General features: G+C 39.9%; 1 protein-coding gene across 3 annotated transcripts in view; it reads right to left on the bottom strand.

Moving 5' to 3' along the window:
• PRTFDC1 (phosphoribosyl transferase domain containing 1) overlaps positions 1-16,297 on the bottom strand; it is a 94,127-nt gene that overhangs the window by 10,409 nt on the left and 67,421 nt on the right. For all 3 annotated transcript variants that reach the window (XM_077896768.1, XM_077896770.1, XM_077896769.1), the window contains exon 4: positions 8,035-8,100. In XM_077896768.1, coding sequence (XP_077752894.1) covers positions 8,035-8,100 — 66 coding nt within the window. The remainder of the gene's footprint in view (positions 1-8,034; positions 8,101-16,297) is intronic.

Below are 16,297 nucleotides of genomic sequence, written 5' to 3'. Positions count from 1 at the left end.
AATGCTCTCAAGGTCCATTCATGTTGTTGCAAATGGCAAGATTTCCTAGTTTCTTATGATTGACTAATATTCCATTGTGTGTGTGTGTGTGTGTGTGTATCACAACTTCTTTATCTGGCAACAATTTCTTAATATCATATAAAACCTAGCACATATTTAGATTTCCCTAGTTATCTTTAAAATGGCCTTTGTAGCTGGTTTGTCTAGTTGAAGCCCATGCACTGGGTCTTTAATTCTCTTTTAATTTAAAATCATCTCTTTTACTATTCTTCTATTTCTCAATTTAATAATTCTAGAGATCATCTATTTACTGTTATATAATGATGAGAACTTAATTCTTTTATACTATCTTGCTTCTTTTTCCATCTCCCAGGGTAGATATTTGTTATGACTGTATCTTCTTGTACTGCTCACATTTTTTTCCCAGTACAAAGTCAAGTAGTATACTATAATTATGTTCCCCTTTAAAGCTTGTTTCTTTACTTGGAATTCCTAATTGCTTTCCTGTCATCATTCAGTGTTTTCAACTGCAATAGCACTTCCTTGTCTGCCTTTCTTTCTTTCTGGCAAGCTCTTCTTTCTTGGAAGGATTAGTATGAGGAAAATATTGGCTAATTATGGTTTAACTATATTTCTCAAAGAATTTTGGAGGATTAAGGAAGCTAAGTGGGTTGATAACATCTGTAACAACACAAAGAACTTTCTGAGTTGTGTACAGTATTTAAAAAGTAAAATTATTTAGTGGGTTCATAAATGATGGATACTGATATATGAATACCAATGAATACTGATATAAAAAAACCATCTGTTACTGAAAGAGAGCTATGCAGAAATCTAGAGTTTCTCAGTGAGTTAAATAGAACAGTCAATACATATATATTTCTTTTCTTTTATCGAACATCACACTATTTTCATCACACACATTTTCAAATTCTTTCCTAAGTAATACATGGGTTTACTGTCTGGATTGCGAGCTGCCTATCTGCTGTTCACCTCCAAAAAAGCAATACCCTAGTACCTTTGGAAATTACTATACAAAACAAGTAGCCCAAGAGTATGGAGAAAGTGACTACCCTTAGAGGCATTTTCAGTAGTGTCTGAGAGAACTAATCTCTTCACATTTCAATATACCAGGGTTAGCTCCATAAGCTAAGGGACAAAGACAAATTCATCTTTATATGATCAGCATATATCATGGAGACCAGTATGTAATAGGTGCTCAAGAAATGCAACAAATTGACAATTTGGACCTTATTTCTTTCTCTAGTTCCTTATACTTTTAACATATCCCCTCTGGTTTTTTTTCCTTCAATGATGTACAATTCCTCCTTAACTGAGCTATAATTAATATTTACTGCTTTTAATTTTGCATCACGAAATCTCCCAAAATTCCCCTCACTTTCCCCTCTTTTTCTGAGCAAGTAACCTTGGAAATTTTTTCAGGACATGCCGTGCCTCCTAAACGCTTCCAATCTGATAATTCCGATCACTGAATCTGAGATGTCTGCCAGTTACTGTCTTAGTCTTCTCATCACACCTAGCTCATTTCCTCCTGGAAAGTAAGTAAAATTTGCAACCTGAGGGCCGCAGGCAAAAATTCTATGGGGGCCTCTGGAGTGTGTCCTTTCGTTGCTATGGTGCAGTCCTGATGGAAGCTAATCACCTTGAGTTTCTTGAAGGAAAAGAAAGGAAAGATGAAAAAGAAGAAAAGAAAGAAGGAAGGAATTATGTAAATCTAAATGATTTTCTTAACTAGGTTATTCCCACTTTCAGTCTTTTAAAATGCAAAATGATTAGCACGCCACAGTCTAATCGGCAGCAGCATAGTTTCGCATCTATGGTCACGCCAAGCAGAGGGATGGCAGTAATGATGATGGGCTCATTGTGGGTGCTGAGCATGGGTAAGAGTGTGAATATGAACCCCATGGAGAAAGGAATGTAGTTCAGCATTTCACTTTATGTGATAAGTCACAAAATTGCCAGAATCATCAGTTGGTGGGCATTTCCATTATTGTTCTCAGCCTAGTCAGATGCAATAAAAAGGAATGATTTAAATAGTTAAGGCAGCCAAGGAGGAAATTTGGCAGGTTCTGACGCTTCATTCTGGCATTTGATTAGAAACTTATTTGGTGGGGGAAGGTGGCACGTCTCCTGAAATCTTGCATTTAACCTGCACATCTGTGTTTTCCCGTTGCCAGATTTGGGTCTGTTTCCATGCATTTGGTTTTATTCCACCCCTTTCAGAGATCTCCCTTGAACATGAACAAAATCTTCTTGCTTTAATGGATACACACATTTTATGAAGTGCCAGGATTAAATCAACTTTGAAAAAAAATCAACTAGAGAGCACGTTGTGCAGACAGCTTGAACACACCAAGGAAAATGCTTTTAAACATTGTGAGCCGACGAGGCCATTTAACTTAATCATTGAGGGTTCCCTTTATTCAACAGCCATGACCTATTTAGAACCATGACTCAGCCAGCTTCCCTTATGAGCTTCCTTTTCTTTGCTTTAAAAAAAAAGTAGAAAAAAGGCAAGGAAAAAGAAAAAAGAAAGAAGGAAGGAAGGAAAGAAAGAAAGAGAAAGAAAGAAGAAAAGAAGGAAAAAAAAAAAAAGAAGACAAGAAAGAGACAGGTCCATGGTGGCTATTGTCTCTTTTCTGAACATTTTAATCCACACATCTTTACAGAGTTTAAGAAGTTATGTAGTACAGTTATGGGATTTATAATGTATAGACAATTATATAGGTGAGCGATGTCCCTATGTTTTTAAAGGTTCTTTTATGAACAAATCTGAATTAAAAAAAAAATCTTTTCAGTGTTCTTTTATGAACAAATCTGAGTTAAAAAAAAATCTTTTCACAGTGTGTGGGTGGCTCCATCAGCTCAGGTTCTGATCTCAAGGTAGTGAGATCGAGCCCTGCATCAGGCTCCATGCTCAGCTGGGAGTCGGCTTGAGATTCTCTCCCTCTGCACCACATCCCCCACTCCCCGCCCACACATTCTTTCTCTCTCTCAAATAAATAAATACATCTTTAAAAAATTTTTAAAATCTTTTTTAACCCTCTCTCCTTCATTTCATCACTGAGCTCTGCTGCTGCTACTTTGGACAGCACTGTGCCTTCTGCAGTGCTCCTATTTGGCTCTTGTGGTTCTAGTGCTCACACTTGCTCCACCCATATGACCTCCAGACTAGTTTCTCTGCCTGGAATCTCTTTCCAGTCCTCAGTGATTCTACCCTCCTATCAAGTTCATGTTCCCAAAGCATAGCTTCTCGATGTCACTTTTGCCCAAAAACTTTTGCAACTTCTCTTTCCTTTTCTGAGCAAAGTTAAACTCTTTACTGAGACATTCCATATATTCTACAAACCAAACTTAACTTACATTTTTGTGGTTTTAAAGTATTGCTTCTCTATTTCAGGCTGATTTACTTCAGTCACATTGGTCTGCTCTTGTCCTCTGGCTCTCCTATTTCTCTCTTTTGTCCCTCATTTCATGATGCTCTTCCTCCCTTTTCTGTGTTACTCTCCAGCTTTCTGGTCCCAAGTAATACCTCTGGCTCCTCTTATGAAGACAGTCACAGTCCCAAGGAATCGTTCCTACTTTGGATTTCTTTTACGGGCAAGGAAAGAGTCTCATGTGGAAATACCTGTGAAGCTCTTCCCTAGGGGCTGAGCATTAAAAAAAAGAGGAATAGGGGATCCCTGGGTGGCGCAGTGGTTTGGCGCCTGCCTTTGGTCCAGGGCGCGATCCTGGAGACTCAGGATCGAGTCCCACGTCGGGCTCCCGGTGCATGGAGCCTGCTTCTCCCTCTGCCTGTGTCTCTGCCTCTCTCTCTCTCTGTGACTATCATAAATAAATAAAAATTTAAAAAAAAAAAAAAAGAGGAATGTACTGGTTCAAGGCAGACTAATAATATAATGATAAATAAAGCTTCAGTATAAATTTGTCGATTGAGAAAACGTATAATCACTTTGTAAGGGAAAAGTTAGATGATGATTTACAACAATGCTCCATTCTATGCAGGTATTTACTGCAGTTTGACTTTCTTCTACAACATTAAAAAGAGTACCCACTAATTGTTTGGTACTATTTCAAGTTTTTTCCACCCAGCTGGTGTATATTCTGCTTGATGGAAAGATTCTGAAGGGCCTCTGAAACTTATTTTTAAAGTTCTCTCAAACTCAACACCTAGCCTTTCTCTGAAAAGCTGAAGAGTGGGTGAACAGATCAGGCCATATAAATGCCTTCATCTGTTTTAAGGAAAAGGAAATTCCAAATGTTAAGTGAAATTGTTTTCATTCCTCCACCTTCAGGTGTGCAGCGTTCACCAATCCAGTCCCCACTTTGAATCTTTTATGACACCAAAACCCTTATGCTTCTTGAAGACAATGTGTCCTCACTTGACACCTTTGTCACTGAACTTAAACCCAACTCACTGGCTGATGTGCTCTTTGGTCTGGCTAGATGGGCTTCTATTTACTTTCCCTCTACCATGCCCTCCTTTTCTTACCCTTCATTAAACACTTCCGTTTTTGTTTTTTTTTTTTGTTTTCTTTTTTTAAGAGAAAGAAGAGCCTGCATTGAATGAGTGACTTGTCAGCTAGACATCTTGCATGATGCAGGAGATAGGATGGTGAATAAGATAGGCAAGTCTCTATCCACCTTATACTACATTCTGGTGGGGGAAATAGACAAATAAAAATGTTAGTTAGCCTCCAAGTAAACACTCCAAACTGTGGAAAGAGCTTGACTTAAAACCGGGTACTGATATAGAGATGACTGGGGAAGGTGAGTAGCATGCAAGGGGGGGGAATAGTGCTCATTTTAGACCGAGAGTCAGGGAAGGACTCCCTTACACTGGAGGCTGAGACATAAAAGGTAGGCAGAAAATGGATTCCAGGTTGGAGGCCACAGCTCCTCCAAGGTCTTGGTAGGAAGGAGCTTAACCAGTGTGATTATGGCACTATGAGGAGAGGTGAGTGGTGTATGATGATGCTGGGAAGGAAGCAGGGCCAGACCACACAGGTCTAAAAGGCTGTGAGAAAGAGGTTGGATTATAATCTTAGAACACTGGGAGTAGAGTTCCCAGATAAAATATGGAACACCCAATTACATTTCAGATGAATAACAAATAACTTTTGAGCTTAAGTATGTTCCAAATATTGCTTGTGACATGCTTATACTAAAAATGTATTCATTATTTATTTGAAATTCAAATTCAACTTGGCATCCTATTCTCTCTCTCTTTTTTTTGCTAACTCTGACAGCCCTAGTTGAGAGGGCGCTGAAAGGTTTTCAGTAGGCAAGTGAGGCGATCCAATTGGTATTTTAAGAAGATCCCTTTGGCTTTTGTTTCTTGGAGGATAGTTTGGAGGGTAGCAAGAGTTAAATGAAGGCAGAAGTTCAAGGAGACTAGTTAGGCTATCATAACATCCCAGAGGAGGGATAGTAGTGGTCTGGCCCTAGAAGACCAGTGCTTCTTAAGTTTGCATATGCGTAGGAATCATCTAGGGATCTTGTTAAAAGGAAGACTTAATTCAGAAGATCTGGGGTGGGATCTGAGATATTGCATTTCTAATTAGTTTGTAGGTGGGGCTGACCTTGCTGTTTCCTAGACCAAAGGTCAGCAAACTATGGCCCATCGGAAAATCTGGCCTGCTGCCTATTTTTCAAAATAAAATTTTATTGAAACATGATCCATTTCCCTTTGTTTACATTTTATCTATGGATGCTTCCTGGTTTCATGCTATGATAGTGGAGTTAAGCAGTTGCAACAGAGACTGTGTAGTCCACAAAATCTAAAAACATTTACCACCCAGCCCTTCCCTAAAAAGTTCATTAACCCATGCCCTAGACCACATCTTGCTACTGCAAAAGTCTAGGCTTGGGTGATTACTGCGAAGATGGTGAGAAGTGGGCAGATTTAAGACACATTTGAAAGCACTGAATAATGAAACACTCCCCTCTGAAGTGAGCCCAGGTACCCTGAACTACATAAAAATGCATCTTTAAACCTAAGCTGTTGCGACAATTGAGAACCTGGCTAATCAATGTTGATTCATCTTAGAAATACTTACCCATTCTAAGCTCAAGGGGTTACTCAGCACACATTTAGATATATATAGAAATCCATCTACGCACCCATAAATGCAAGTAAATCCGTGGTATCCATAAAGATACCACGGAACAGCAACTGGTAACCTGGAAGAATCATTTGTCATTCGAGCAAAAAACTGAAGTTGATTCCTGCTTGTGCTTACTGCCAGCTGATTTTCCATCTCTCCCATCTCACCTCCCATGATCTCTACTTTCTCATGAAGGGAGAGTGTCTTTGTAGTAATTCTAGGAGGGGATACTGAGGCACAGCACTATGACCTCTCCTATCACTCAGCCCCTAGTAAGAAATACCTTTTCCCCATCCTCTTCTCTACGTCTAAGGAAAGGGAATATCCAGTACTTACATAAGAGGGAGATCACTTTAAAATGAGATAGAACACATGATGAGACGAGCATTGGGTGTTATACTATTGCTAGCAAATTTAATTTAAATAAAATAAAAAAATAAAATGAAATCGAAGATGATTTCAGAAAGTAGGAGAGATACCCAATTTGGGGTGCAACCTTCTTCTTGGCATTCATTTGGGATTCTTAGAATTGCCACTTTAACAGTTCTGCTGGTAATAGCCCACAGCAAGAGGTTTGTATCACACACTGTATGGTTTTTCTCTTGTGTCATACACCTGTAAGGCCCCAAATGACTTATCCTTTAAAGGCCATTTCAGGGTTGTTAAATGTTGTGAATTTTTGGAAATTGTTTAGAGTATTTTAGCTTTCTAGGATGTTATTTTTATTTTTTATTTTTTTGCGGTGCTCAAACTCACAACCATGATATCAAGACCTGAGTGGAGATCAAAAGTCTGAGGCTCCACAGACAGGGCAATTCAGGTGCCCCAAGGTTGTTTTTTCATGCACTGACATCTTCAAATGGTGGTCCAGAGATGCATTAACATAAGCAAGATAATTCCAGTTTTTGTGGAACATAATTTCTGTCTAGATAGCAATGGCACACTTGGATGGCTACTATGCTATCTTCAGGGTAGAGGGAAGGAAGCCGGTTTGTATAGTTAGAGCCCTTGTGACTCTAGTTTTCCTAATGTTATTACACAGATTTTTAATACATGTGCCTGCTATTCCTTCTCTCCATCCGGACACTGCATAACAATAACAGCCACAAATATGAGAGATTAAACTTGCGGAAGAAACATTTGACTCAGACAGCTGAAGTTGTTCAAGGATAATGAATACAAAACAAGATAAGTCTGGAGAGCTGTTGCTTGCATTCACAGCAAAATTTGAATCTCAAGTCCCATTTCCACAATGGCCATGTGCTTCATGAAACAACTCTTCCTTCCACGGGATACATTTATGTCACAATCCAAACAGATTTTCACGTAATTATTAAGCATTGGCAGGCTTGGAACTCCATGTTGAAAGTGGAGTTGTGTGCCCCATGAGCTAGTGTATTATGTTCTTTTGCATGAGAGTGAAAAAGGCATAAGGTTGAAAACTGTGCTCTCAAGAAATCCTTTTTTTATTCCCTCCTTAAATTTTAGATATTTCGACAACCCTGTTTAAATGTCTTACTGCAGTGCCTAGGTGCTGAGGCATAGATGAGAGCCAATTAAAAAAAAAGCAGACACATAAAGGAAAAAGCTTCCTTTTCAAGAAGAACCTGCAAGAGGAGAAAAGGAAGAGAGCAGGAGTGCCAAGGGATTTTGTAATGAACTGTTGTCTGAAATGAGATTGGAAGGAAGGTTGGAGACGAAAGATCTGGTCGGGCTCAGGTCTTGGAAGCATTATAAAAGGAGTGTTTTATAAGGAAGAAATCATTAAAAGGATTCACACATCCATTTGCATGAATTAGCAAACCCGGGAGAGTGTCTGAAATGCATTGCAAGAGCTGACCTGAAATGAAGGTCATTGATTTCCCCATGACATCAGTGCAGACCGAGCAGAGTTACATTTACAAACCTTTCCAGCCAGTGTTGAAAGATCATGGCCTCCAATTATCTGCATCTCGCCCATGGACTGGTCGTTCTAAAAAAAAGAAAAGATAATATTTCACTGTACCAGAAAACCTTTACAGCACATTTTCCCCCGTCTACCCAGCTTGCGGCTGGATTGCGCCTGACAAATACGGCACAAATAGCTGGTACAGATTCCTGGTTGCCCCTGGTTACCGAGAGCCACTCGCCTGCTACTGTGTTGGAGACAAAGCATTCTAATGGCTTGAGGGGAGGGGAGAGACTGCGGTGGGGGGATGTTAAAGGAGTGGAGAGAAAACGAACAAACCTAATTTAGGAACACAAAAGTGATGGGAGGTGCCTGAACCTACCCCAAGGCAGAGGGAATTGGGGAAGGCGGTCCTACTCTGGGACCTCCCTGGGTGGAGGGGGCTCCCCTGGGGGCCCCCAGAAGTGGACCACGCATTTGTGTGCTAGGCCAACAAGCCCCAGTACTCCGCCAGCAATCAGATGGTGATTCCCCAAGAGATTAGAGGCCTCCTCTACTCCTGCCAACACAGGTCCAGACTGTCCTCTGAGGTTGAGGGTGATTCTAACAGTTCACAGATCAAGCACTATGGCACTTAGGCCTTCAGGCAGGATTGAAGGCTTCAAGAAACTCTTGCAGTCCCAGGAATATGTCTAAGAGACTTTTTATACCCCTTTCATTAGAGATCATGAGTATTCACTTTTTTTTTTGCATATGCACTTTTGTGATGTTTTTATATCATACATCATCCTGTCCTAATTAAATCACACACAAACACACACACACACACACACCCCAAAATGGATTGTCACATAGCACACATCACAACAAAATAACATGGAGACAGAACAGGAGACAGAAAGCAGGCAACTTTTTTTCTGGCCTCACTGCAGAGATAGGGCAAAGGGCCGGACACACAAACCCTACAGACAGTGGCTTGGAGACCAAGCAAGAATGCGGTCATGTTACAGTCCCTTCTAGCAATAACCCTAGGGAGAAGATGATGGTGCAGGCACCCTGTGAAGGATGTGCTGAACCAGAAAACACCTTAGGTCACTGCTGTGGCTTTCTTAGTTTAGGATTTTCCTCTCTTATTCCAGCAACAAGGCTCTGACTCCTTCCTGGAGGTGGGGTGGAGCTGTGTGGGGCGGGCGGATGTCGTTCATTCCCTAAGGATCAGGTGGGGCCAGGCCTTGCTAGGTAACCAGCTCCGCCTGAAGCCGAATCCAGCCTTGGACTTTCTAGCTACTGTAGCCAGGGTCTCCCCTTAGGAATGTTCCTGGGTTGGTTTGAATTGGATTCTGTCACTTGCAACAGAGTCTCTATCGAGGCATAGTTACTCGTCATAGAATTGGTCATCTGGGAAGGGAAAAAGCAGCCAAATAACCAATAGAACCGTTGTTCCAATGAAGCAGCTGTTTGTCTTTTTACCTTACTGCTTGAGAGAGGAGAAAAATGACCTTAAAATGTTTTCACTTCCTCTTTCTTGGTAAAGCATTCACTCTTTACGGCAACAGAGTGGAAGGGATGCCCAACAATTAGATAAGTCCAAAAAAATTCTTAATGGGAACTGATCTCAAAAGGAGATAGTCAAAGAACATCCAGAATTCACGGATCTCTTGCTGTTTTTGAGTGAACATTTATTTATTTATTTTAAAGATTTTATTTATTTGAGAGAGAAAGCATGAGAGAGAGAGAGAGAATCACAAGCAAGGAGAGGGGTAGAAGGAGAAGCAGACTCTCTGCTGAGCAGGGACACCCCCCTCCCCCCATGCAGGGCTTGATCTCAGGACCCTGGGATCATGACCTGAGCCGGAGGCAGACACTTAACCAACTGAGCCACCCAGGTGTCCCTTGAATAGGCATTTATAATCATACATTCACCAAGAGTCATGCTTTAGGTTAGGAACTTGTCAAAGGAGAAGATTTTCTTGTCACTTTTAGAGGTGCTGAGATATAGGAGTTAACATAGGGGGACTGTCTGCATATTAGACTGAAATGTGTTGTTAATAGCAGCAGGAAAAATAAAATTTCAATACCTCCAGAGGACGGAGGTATGCAGAATTGGATGCAACTACTAGACCACAAAGTTTAATGTAACAAACGAGATTTACCCTCTGCCAAATCAGAGTAAACTTCATAATAATTCTACTATGATCATCTTCATTCTATTGATTGAAAACAAGAACCACACTATATCAGAAACCTAAATAATATGTTATAAGTCACACATTCAGCATGTTGCCACGCAAGTCTTATATCAGAAGGTCTTACTTAGAGTCCAGGTTTATAACATGTTTTTATTATTAGATCTGTCCTTAACTCATCTGGAACTTATGTCTTCCAAGTGTGTATATAGTCAATTGTCCCAATACTACTTATTGAATTGTTTGGGGTATTTTCCCCCCTCTGGTTGGAAATGTCATTTTTATCCTATCTTTCTTTCTCACATGTGAGGGCCAATTTCTATATTCTTCTGTTTCATTAGCCTAAAATGCCCATTTTCACATTCATACATACTGTTAAATTATTATCACTTTTTAGTATTTGGTAGAGAGAGTCCTGTTTTTGTGTTCTTTTTAAGAAATGGTCTTGGCTATTTCTGTATATCTATTTGCCAATTTACTGGGCTGTTATGAAGCTCAAATGAATTAATATATACTAATTATTTAGAACAGAGCCTGGCACACTGTAAATATTTCCCTCCCTCCCTTTCTTCTTCCTGCTTCTCTGCTTCCTCCTTTTTCTCCTTCCCTCCTTCCTTCCTAGGAAATGGTCACTCCTCAGACCTCTCTGGTACTCTGGAGTCTGGAGCTCCCTCTGGTTTGATCACGCCAGCAAAGAAACCTTTCATGTCTTGCTGGAAGGGAGAGCAGAACTTCCAGGACCATCTTCTCCATTCATCCATTATCCATCACTTTGCTGCTTTTAGTCCATTCCTCCTTCTCTCCACCTTCTAAGAACCTAGAGACTAACTTGTGAGCCTTTCAGGAATTCTGAGGCATGAATCCTGTATTTCTCATTGACAATTCCCTCCATAGGCATTTAGGTGTTCACTTTGCCTATTCGGCTGAGTCAGTGCCCTTCCTTAATCCGTTTTGCCTCCTAAAAAGCACTGACATCTCTTATCTGCTGAGGTCTTCTTCCCTCCTCTTTGTCCTTGCACATGTATATACCTCATTTATTTCTTTACTGGTATTTTGGTGGGATTTCAGGAGGGAATAGAGCTAATTTTATGCATTCAATCCATTGTGTGTAGCCATGATATTTTTCTGATGGTTCAAGAGCATCCTTTAATTCCTAGGATTGATGTATATTTTTTAAAGATTTTATTTATTTTTCATGAGAGACACAGAGAGAGGCTGAGACACAGGCAGAAGCAGAAGCAGCAGGGAGCCTGATGTGGAACTTGATCCCAGGACTCCGGGATCATGACCCGGAAGGTCATGATCCAAACCAAAGGAAGACGCTCAATCACTGAGCCACCCAGGCATCTGGATTGATGTATTTTTTAAAACATCATTGGTTTTGATTTGATAATATTTTATTTGGGATTATTTGTCTTATCTTCATATTCATCTCATCTTCATTCATCTTATCTTCCCAAGTCTTATCTTAATAAGACTGCTTCATCTTACTTATTTCATTAGTAAGATTGGCTTATAATTTTAAAGCAAAGTTATACTAGCCTCATACAATTCATTGAGTGGTTATCTTTTTTCTATGCTCTAGAAGACTTTGCATAGGAATGGACTGATCTCTTTTGCTAAGGTTCAGTAGAGCTCAGTATAGGTATTATAGAGCTCAGTATAGGTATTACTTAATCCACAACTTACAAAAGAGGAATCTGAGCAATGAGCATTTACAGACCTTGCTCAAAGAAGAGCTGCTAATAAGTCAAGGGATCCAGTTCAATCCTGGAATTGCCTGGTTCCGTAGTATTCTGGTGTAACCTACCCCAGCCCAGCACCTGCAATATTCCTAGAAGAAAGAAGCCCATAGTATGTCTTTGAGAGGAACCTGGAGAAGGAGTGGATCCTGCTTATACTAATGAAGTGAAATATGTGAGCTTAAATGGCCAAGAGAAGCCAACATCTTGGTAGGAATGCTGGCAGCAGTTATGTAGATTTAAAGCGCCAAGGGAATCTCTGACATTTGGTTCAGGCTTCCTTGAAGGAAATATTTTGGAAATTACCAGTTTAGGTGACCTGGTCTCCAGGTACAAAAAGGGCATGCCCAAGTAGCCCTGCAAGTGTGGCGATTCCTCCCATGGAGATTTTGGACTGCTTAGATAATGTTTAGGAAAAAAAAAAAAACATTACTGAGCAAGAATAAATATCCTGAATTCCTGTCCTTTTGAGGAACAGGAAGGGGAAAAGTAAGGAAAATAAATAAACAAAAAACCACTCTCTAAGCCATTCATTTTCTTTCTTTTTTTTTTTTTTAAGATTTATTTATTTATTTATTTATTTATTTATTTATTTATTTATTCATGAAAGACACACACACACACACAGAGAATGAGAGAGAGAGAGAGAGGCAGAGACACAGGAGGGAGAAGCAGGCTCCACGTAGGGAGCCCGATGGAAGACCCCATCCCAGGTCTCCAGGATCACGCCCTGGGCCGAAGTCAGACGCCAAACCCAGGGATTCCCCTAAGCCATTCATTTTCAAAGTCAGAGACACCTGCTTCAGAATCTGTACACAGGAGAGCTTTTTCAATATTCTCAGTTACCACAGATCCCTCAACTTTGCTTTCCCCCCATGAGTCTTATTTTTCCTCTCAGCTATTCTGTGCTCAGTAAGGTCATTGATCCTATATTAAATGGATAGAGATACAAAACAAAAACCAGAGATACTTCATTATAAGGAGTTTTAATGACCAAACTGCCTGAGTTTCTAATTAAAAGGGTGCAAACGACTATTCTTTTTTTTTTTTTTAAACTCTAACATTTGATGCCAAGTCACAGAACGAGGACAGGTGAATCGGTTCCAGCATTCCCAGTTTTCTTTTCAACCAGTGGTTGATATAGGACAGGACTCTTCACTGGATCCCTTAGTCCTTTAAGCTGCCTGATGTCAGAGTGGAGGGCACAGAGCAGTCAAAGCCTGTGTAGCTTCTGTGCCCCTTGCTTCAAACAGAGCAATTCCACTTACATCGGCTGGATTCAAAGTTAGTTGGTGCAGGCAAAAAAAAAAAAAAAAACGTTCTAAAATCATTGTGTTAGTGTTTTCTCCTTTGAAATTGGCTTACTTTTTGGTTTCCTGTTCACTTAAATACCCATCTGCTTCTGAGATCGTTTAGGAACTCATTCTTACAAACTATGGGGGAGAATGCTGTGGAAAGAAGAATGTGGGGGTTAACTGACTAGGCAGCTGGGGTCCCCAGCTACCCTCAAGGACCAGACTGTCTGGGTTCTACTCACAGCTCCACTCTCCATTAGTTGTAGGACCTTGAGGAAGTTACTTAACCTTTCAGTGCCTCAGTTTCCCTATTTGGAAAAAAGAGCATATTAATAGTTTCCACCTCTTAAGATTATTGGAAGACTAAATGAATTCATGTTCATGAAGCACTTAAAAAGGTGCATTTAAAATTAGCAAGTACGTAAACTAGGCCCTGTATTCTCCTAAGGAACTTGCATATCTACCTGGTGCCCAAACACTGACTTTGTGATGTATTCTTTGTTCGGTCCACTCAGCATATTACTACTCTGTGGGTGCCATGCACTCTGTGGTTAGGGTTTACCAAGGCTAACCACTACCCATGAGGCATGTGGGTGAGGAGGACTCATGTCCTTGCACTGCCACTTTGTATCTCGACGGCAGCTTTGGTTAAAAACGACCTCATATGTGTTTTCTTTTGGGGTTTCTCAGTGACCTCCCAGTTCCCACACTGTGGTGTCTGAAACTTTACAGTGGATCATTTGGTGGGCATAATTTCTGGCATTCCACTCTTCTGTTTTCATCCTTCTCAACAGGCAGAAACCAGAGATTGTGCTCTGACCTACTTTTGTACTTAGCTCTCATTGGATCCTTGTGGGAGCCACCTACAAGTCAATAGAGCAAGGAGTTTACCTTGAAACTGCCTTACAAGATGGCAGCAGAAGGTCTGTGGTAGAACGTGAGATTGGATGGCTGGGTTTCTGCTCTCTTTCCAGGCCCAGCTACATTTTTACTTTGGAGATCATAAGATACCCTAGTTTCTTTCACCATTTAGCTTAACCATAAATTCACCATTTTAGCTTAATGTAATCTAAAATTGATTTATATACTACTTATAAACAAAAGAACCTCAACTAAGATACCATGCTAACTTACAGGAAAAAGTATTTGCAAATTTTGATAAATATTACTAGTGACAAATTACTTGTGGCACATCTCATCCCTATTGATGAACACCACTGTCCCACATTGAGACCTCAGGAGTTCCCGGCATACAATCTACTGTGTTACCCTCTGTGTCTTAGCCTATACTTGTTCACACCACACTTCTCCAACTTTCTTCACATGGGTAATTCACACTCTTTCATCAAGACTCAGTTCAGGCCTCATCTCTTTTAGGAAGCTTTCCTAGAGTCCCCTGGACTTTATATGTGTCCCAAGAACGCTCTATGCAGATCTGCATGTTAATAGAGCATAATCAACTGGAATTTTTTATGAATGTAACAATTGCCAATAGAATGGAAACTCCTTCAGCATAACAGCCTTATTATCATCCTAATTGTATCCTCTGTTGCTGGCACATTGTGGTATCCAGTGTTTCTGAAGCCATACTGAAGCATCTGAGTACATATATTGGCTATATTTTTAATACTTCTCCTACTTAGCAACAAGTGTTCTTGGCAGCACTTGGTTTCTATTCCTTTAAGCTCTTTCTCCAGCTGTCCAGAAGCCTAAAGGAGCTTATTACTCAATGGGAGTCAGAGAAAAATGAAAATTATAAACAAACTCGTGAGAAATAACAGTAAAGCTCAATTGAGAAGGACTTAAATAAAGTTGACTTGAGTAACTTGGAAGATGGGAATATGGGAAAAATCTAAACCTTCCTCTGTTATGTCTGATTTCCATCCAAATTATATTTCTTTATTCTCATGCTTTTATTATGTCAGTTCCCAAACAGTCTCCTCAATATTTTTAAAAACCTAAATGCACATATCCATGTGAATTCTGAACACTAAAATTGTGAGAATATGATTTATTAAGATACTTAATAATAGGAATTCATTTCATGATTAGTAATAGATACATTTTAAAAGCCAAACTCATATTTTAACCAGAAAAAAAATCAAATAGATTAGTATGTACAATTTCATTCATTTGGAAGTCCACATGTATTTTGCATCTCCTGAATTTGGTGTGTCTAACTTTCCAAACATGATGTGACTTTATTCGAAGACAAAATGTCTTTCTGTTTAATGACAATGATTTATTACTCCATTGTGATTGGTATTCTACTCCACCCAGTCTCCAAGAGGGGTAGTGGTTAGCTAAGAGTAATCTCTACCCAACAGAGAAAGGCTCTTTTCTTTATGAGAAATAAAGGAGAGTTGAGTTAGAAGAAGGGGCCACAATGATGTGAAGAATCTATAGGCTAGAAGGAATAATGAAGGGTCATCAAAAAGAAAGAAAGAAAAAAGAAGAGAAGGAGGGAAGAAGGAGAAAATAGACCTTTATTTTAATTTAGTTATAAAGGACCCCTGGAAGGAGGAAACACAGTTTGAAAACAGATCCAGTGGGTTTGCTTTACATGAACTCTGTTTGAAATCTTGAAGCAGGATATCCTTCTGTTTTGAATCTTAGTATGGACTGCTGTTTTGGTTTAAGTTATGCTTTTAAATTATGGATCAGAAGGACAAACAAGTGAAGCCTCTCAAAACATGTGAGTGACCCCAAAAGACTTCAGTAAAATCTGTGTTTTAAAACGTGGATGGCCATATTGCAGTGGTGACTCTTTCTTGAAAGACCATTTTCTCCATACAATTTTTTCCCCCTAAATAACCCAGGGAAGATTTATAATTATAACTTAAAAAAAAACAATTGAAAATAGTTGTTCAACAGTAATGAAATCTTAAACCAGCTCTCATGAACTGGTTTTAGGATTGCCAGGGGAAGGAATGGTGGACAGCAAAGACCAAGACTGGCAGCCGATAGCATGCCAGAGAAAATTCTAGAACACACACCACTTTTGGACATTAAACTTGGGTCTATCTTCTTTCCTACCCAATTATACTCTGGGTCCAAA

The sequence above is a fragment of the Canis aureus genome, chromosome 5 (assembly GCF_053574225.1).
Source record: "Canis aureus isolate CA01 chromosome 5, VMU_Caureus_v.1.0, whole genome shotgun sequence".
Lineage (NCBI taxonomy): Eukaryota > Metazoa > Chordata > Mammalia > Carnivora > Canidae > Canis > Canis aureus.
The sequence above is the reverse complement of the archived record's forward strand: the minus strand, read 5'-3'. Positions and strand labels throughout refer to the sequence as shown.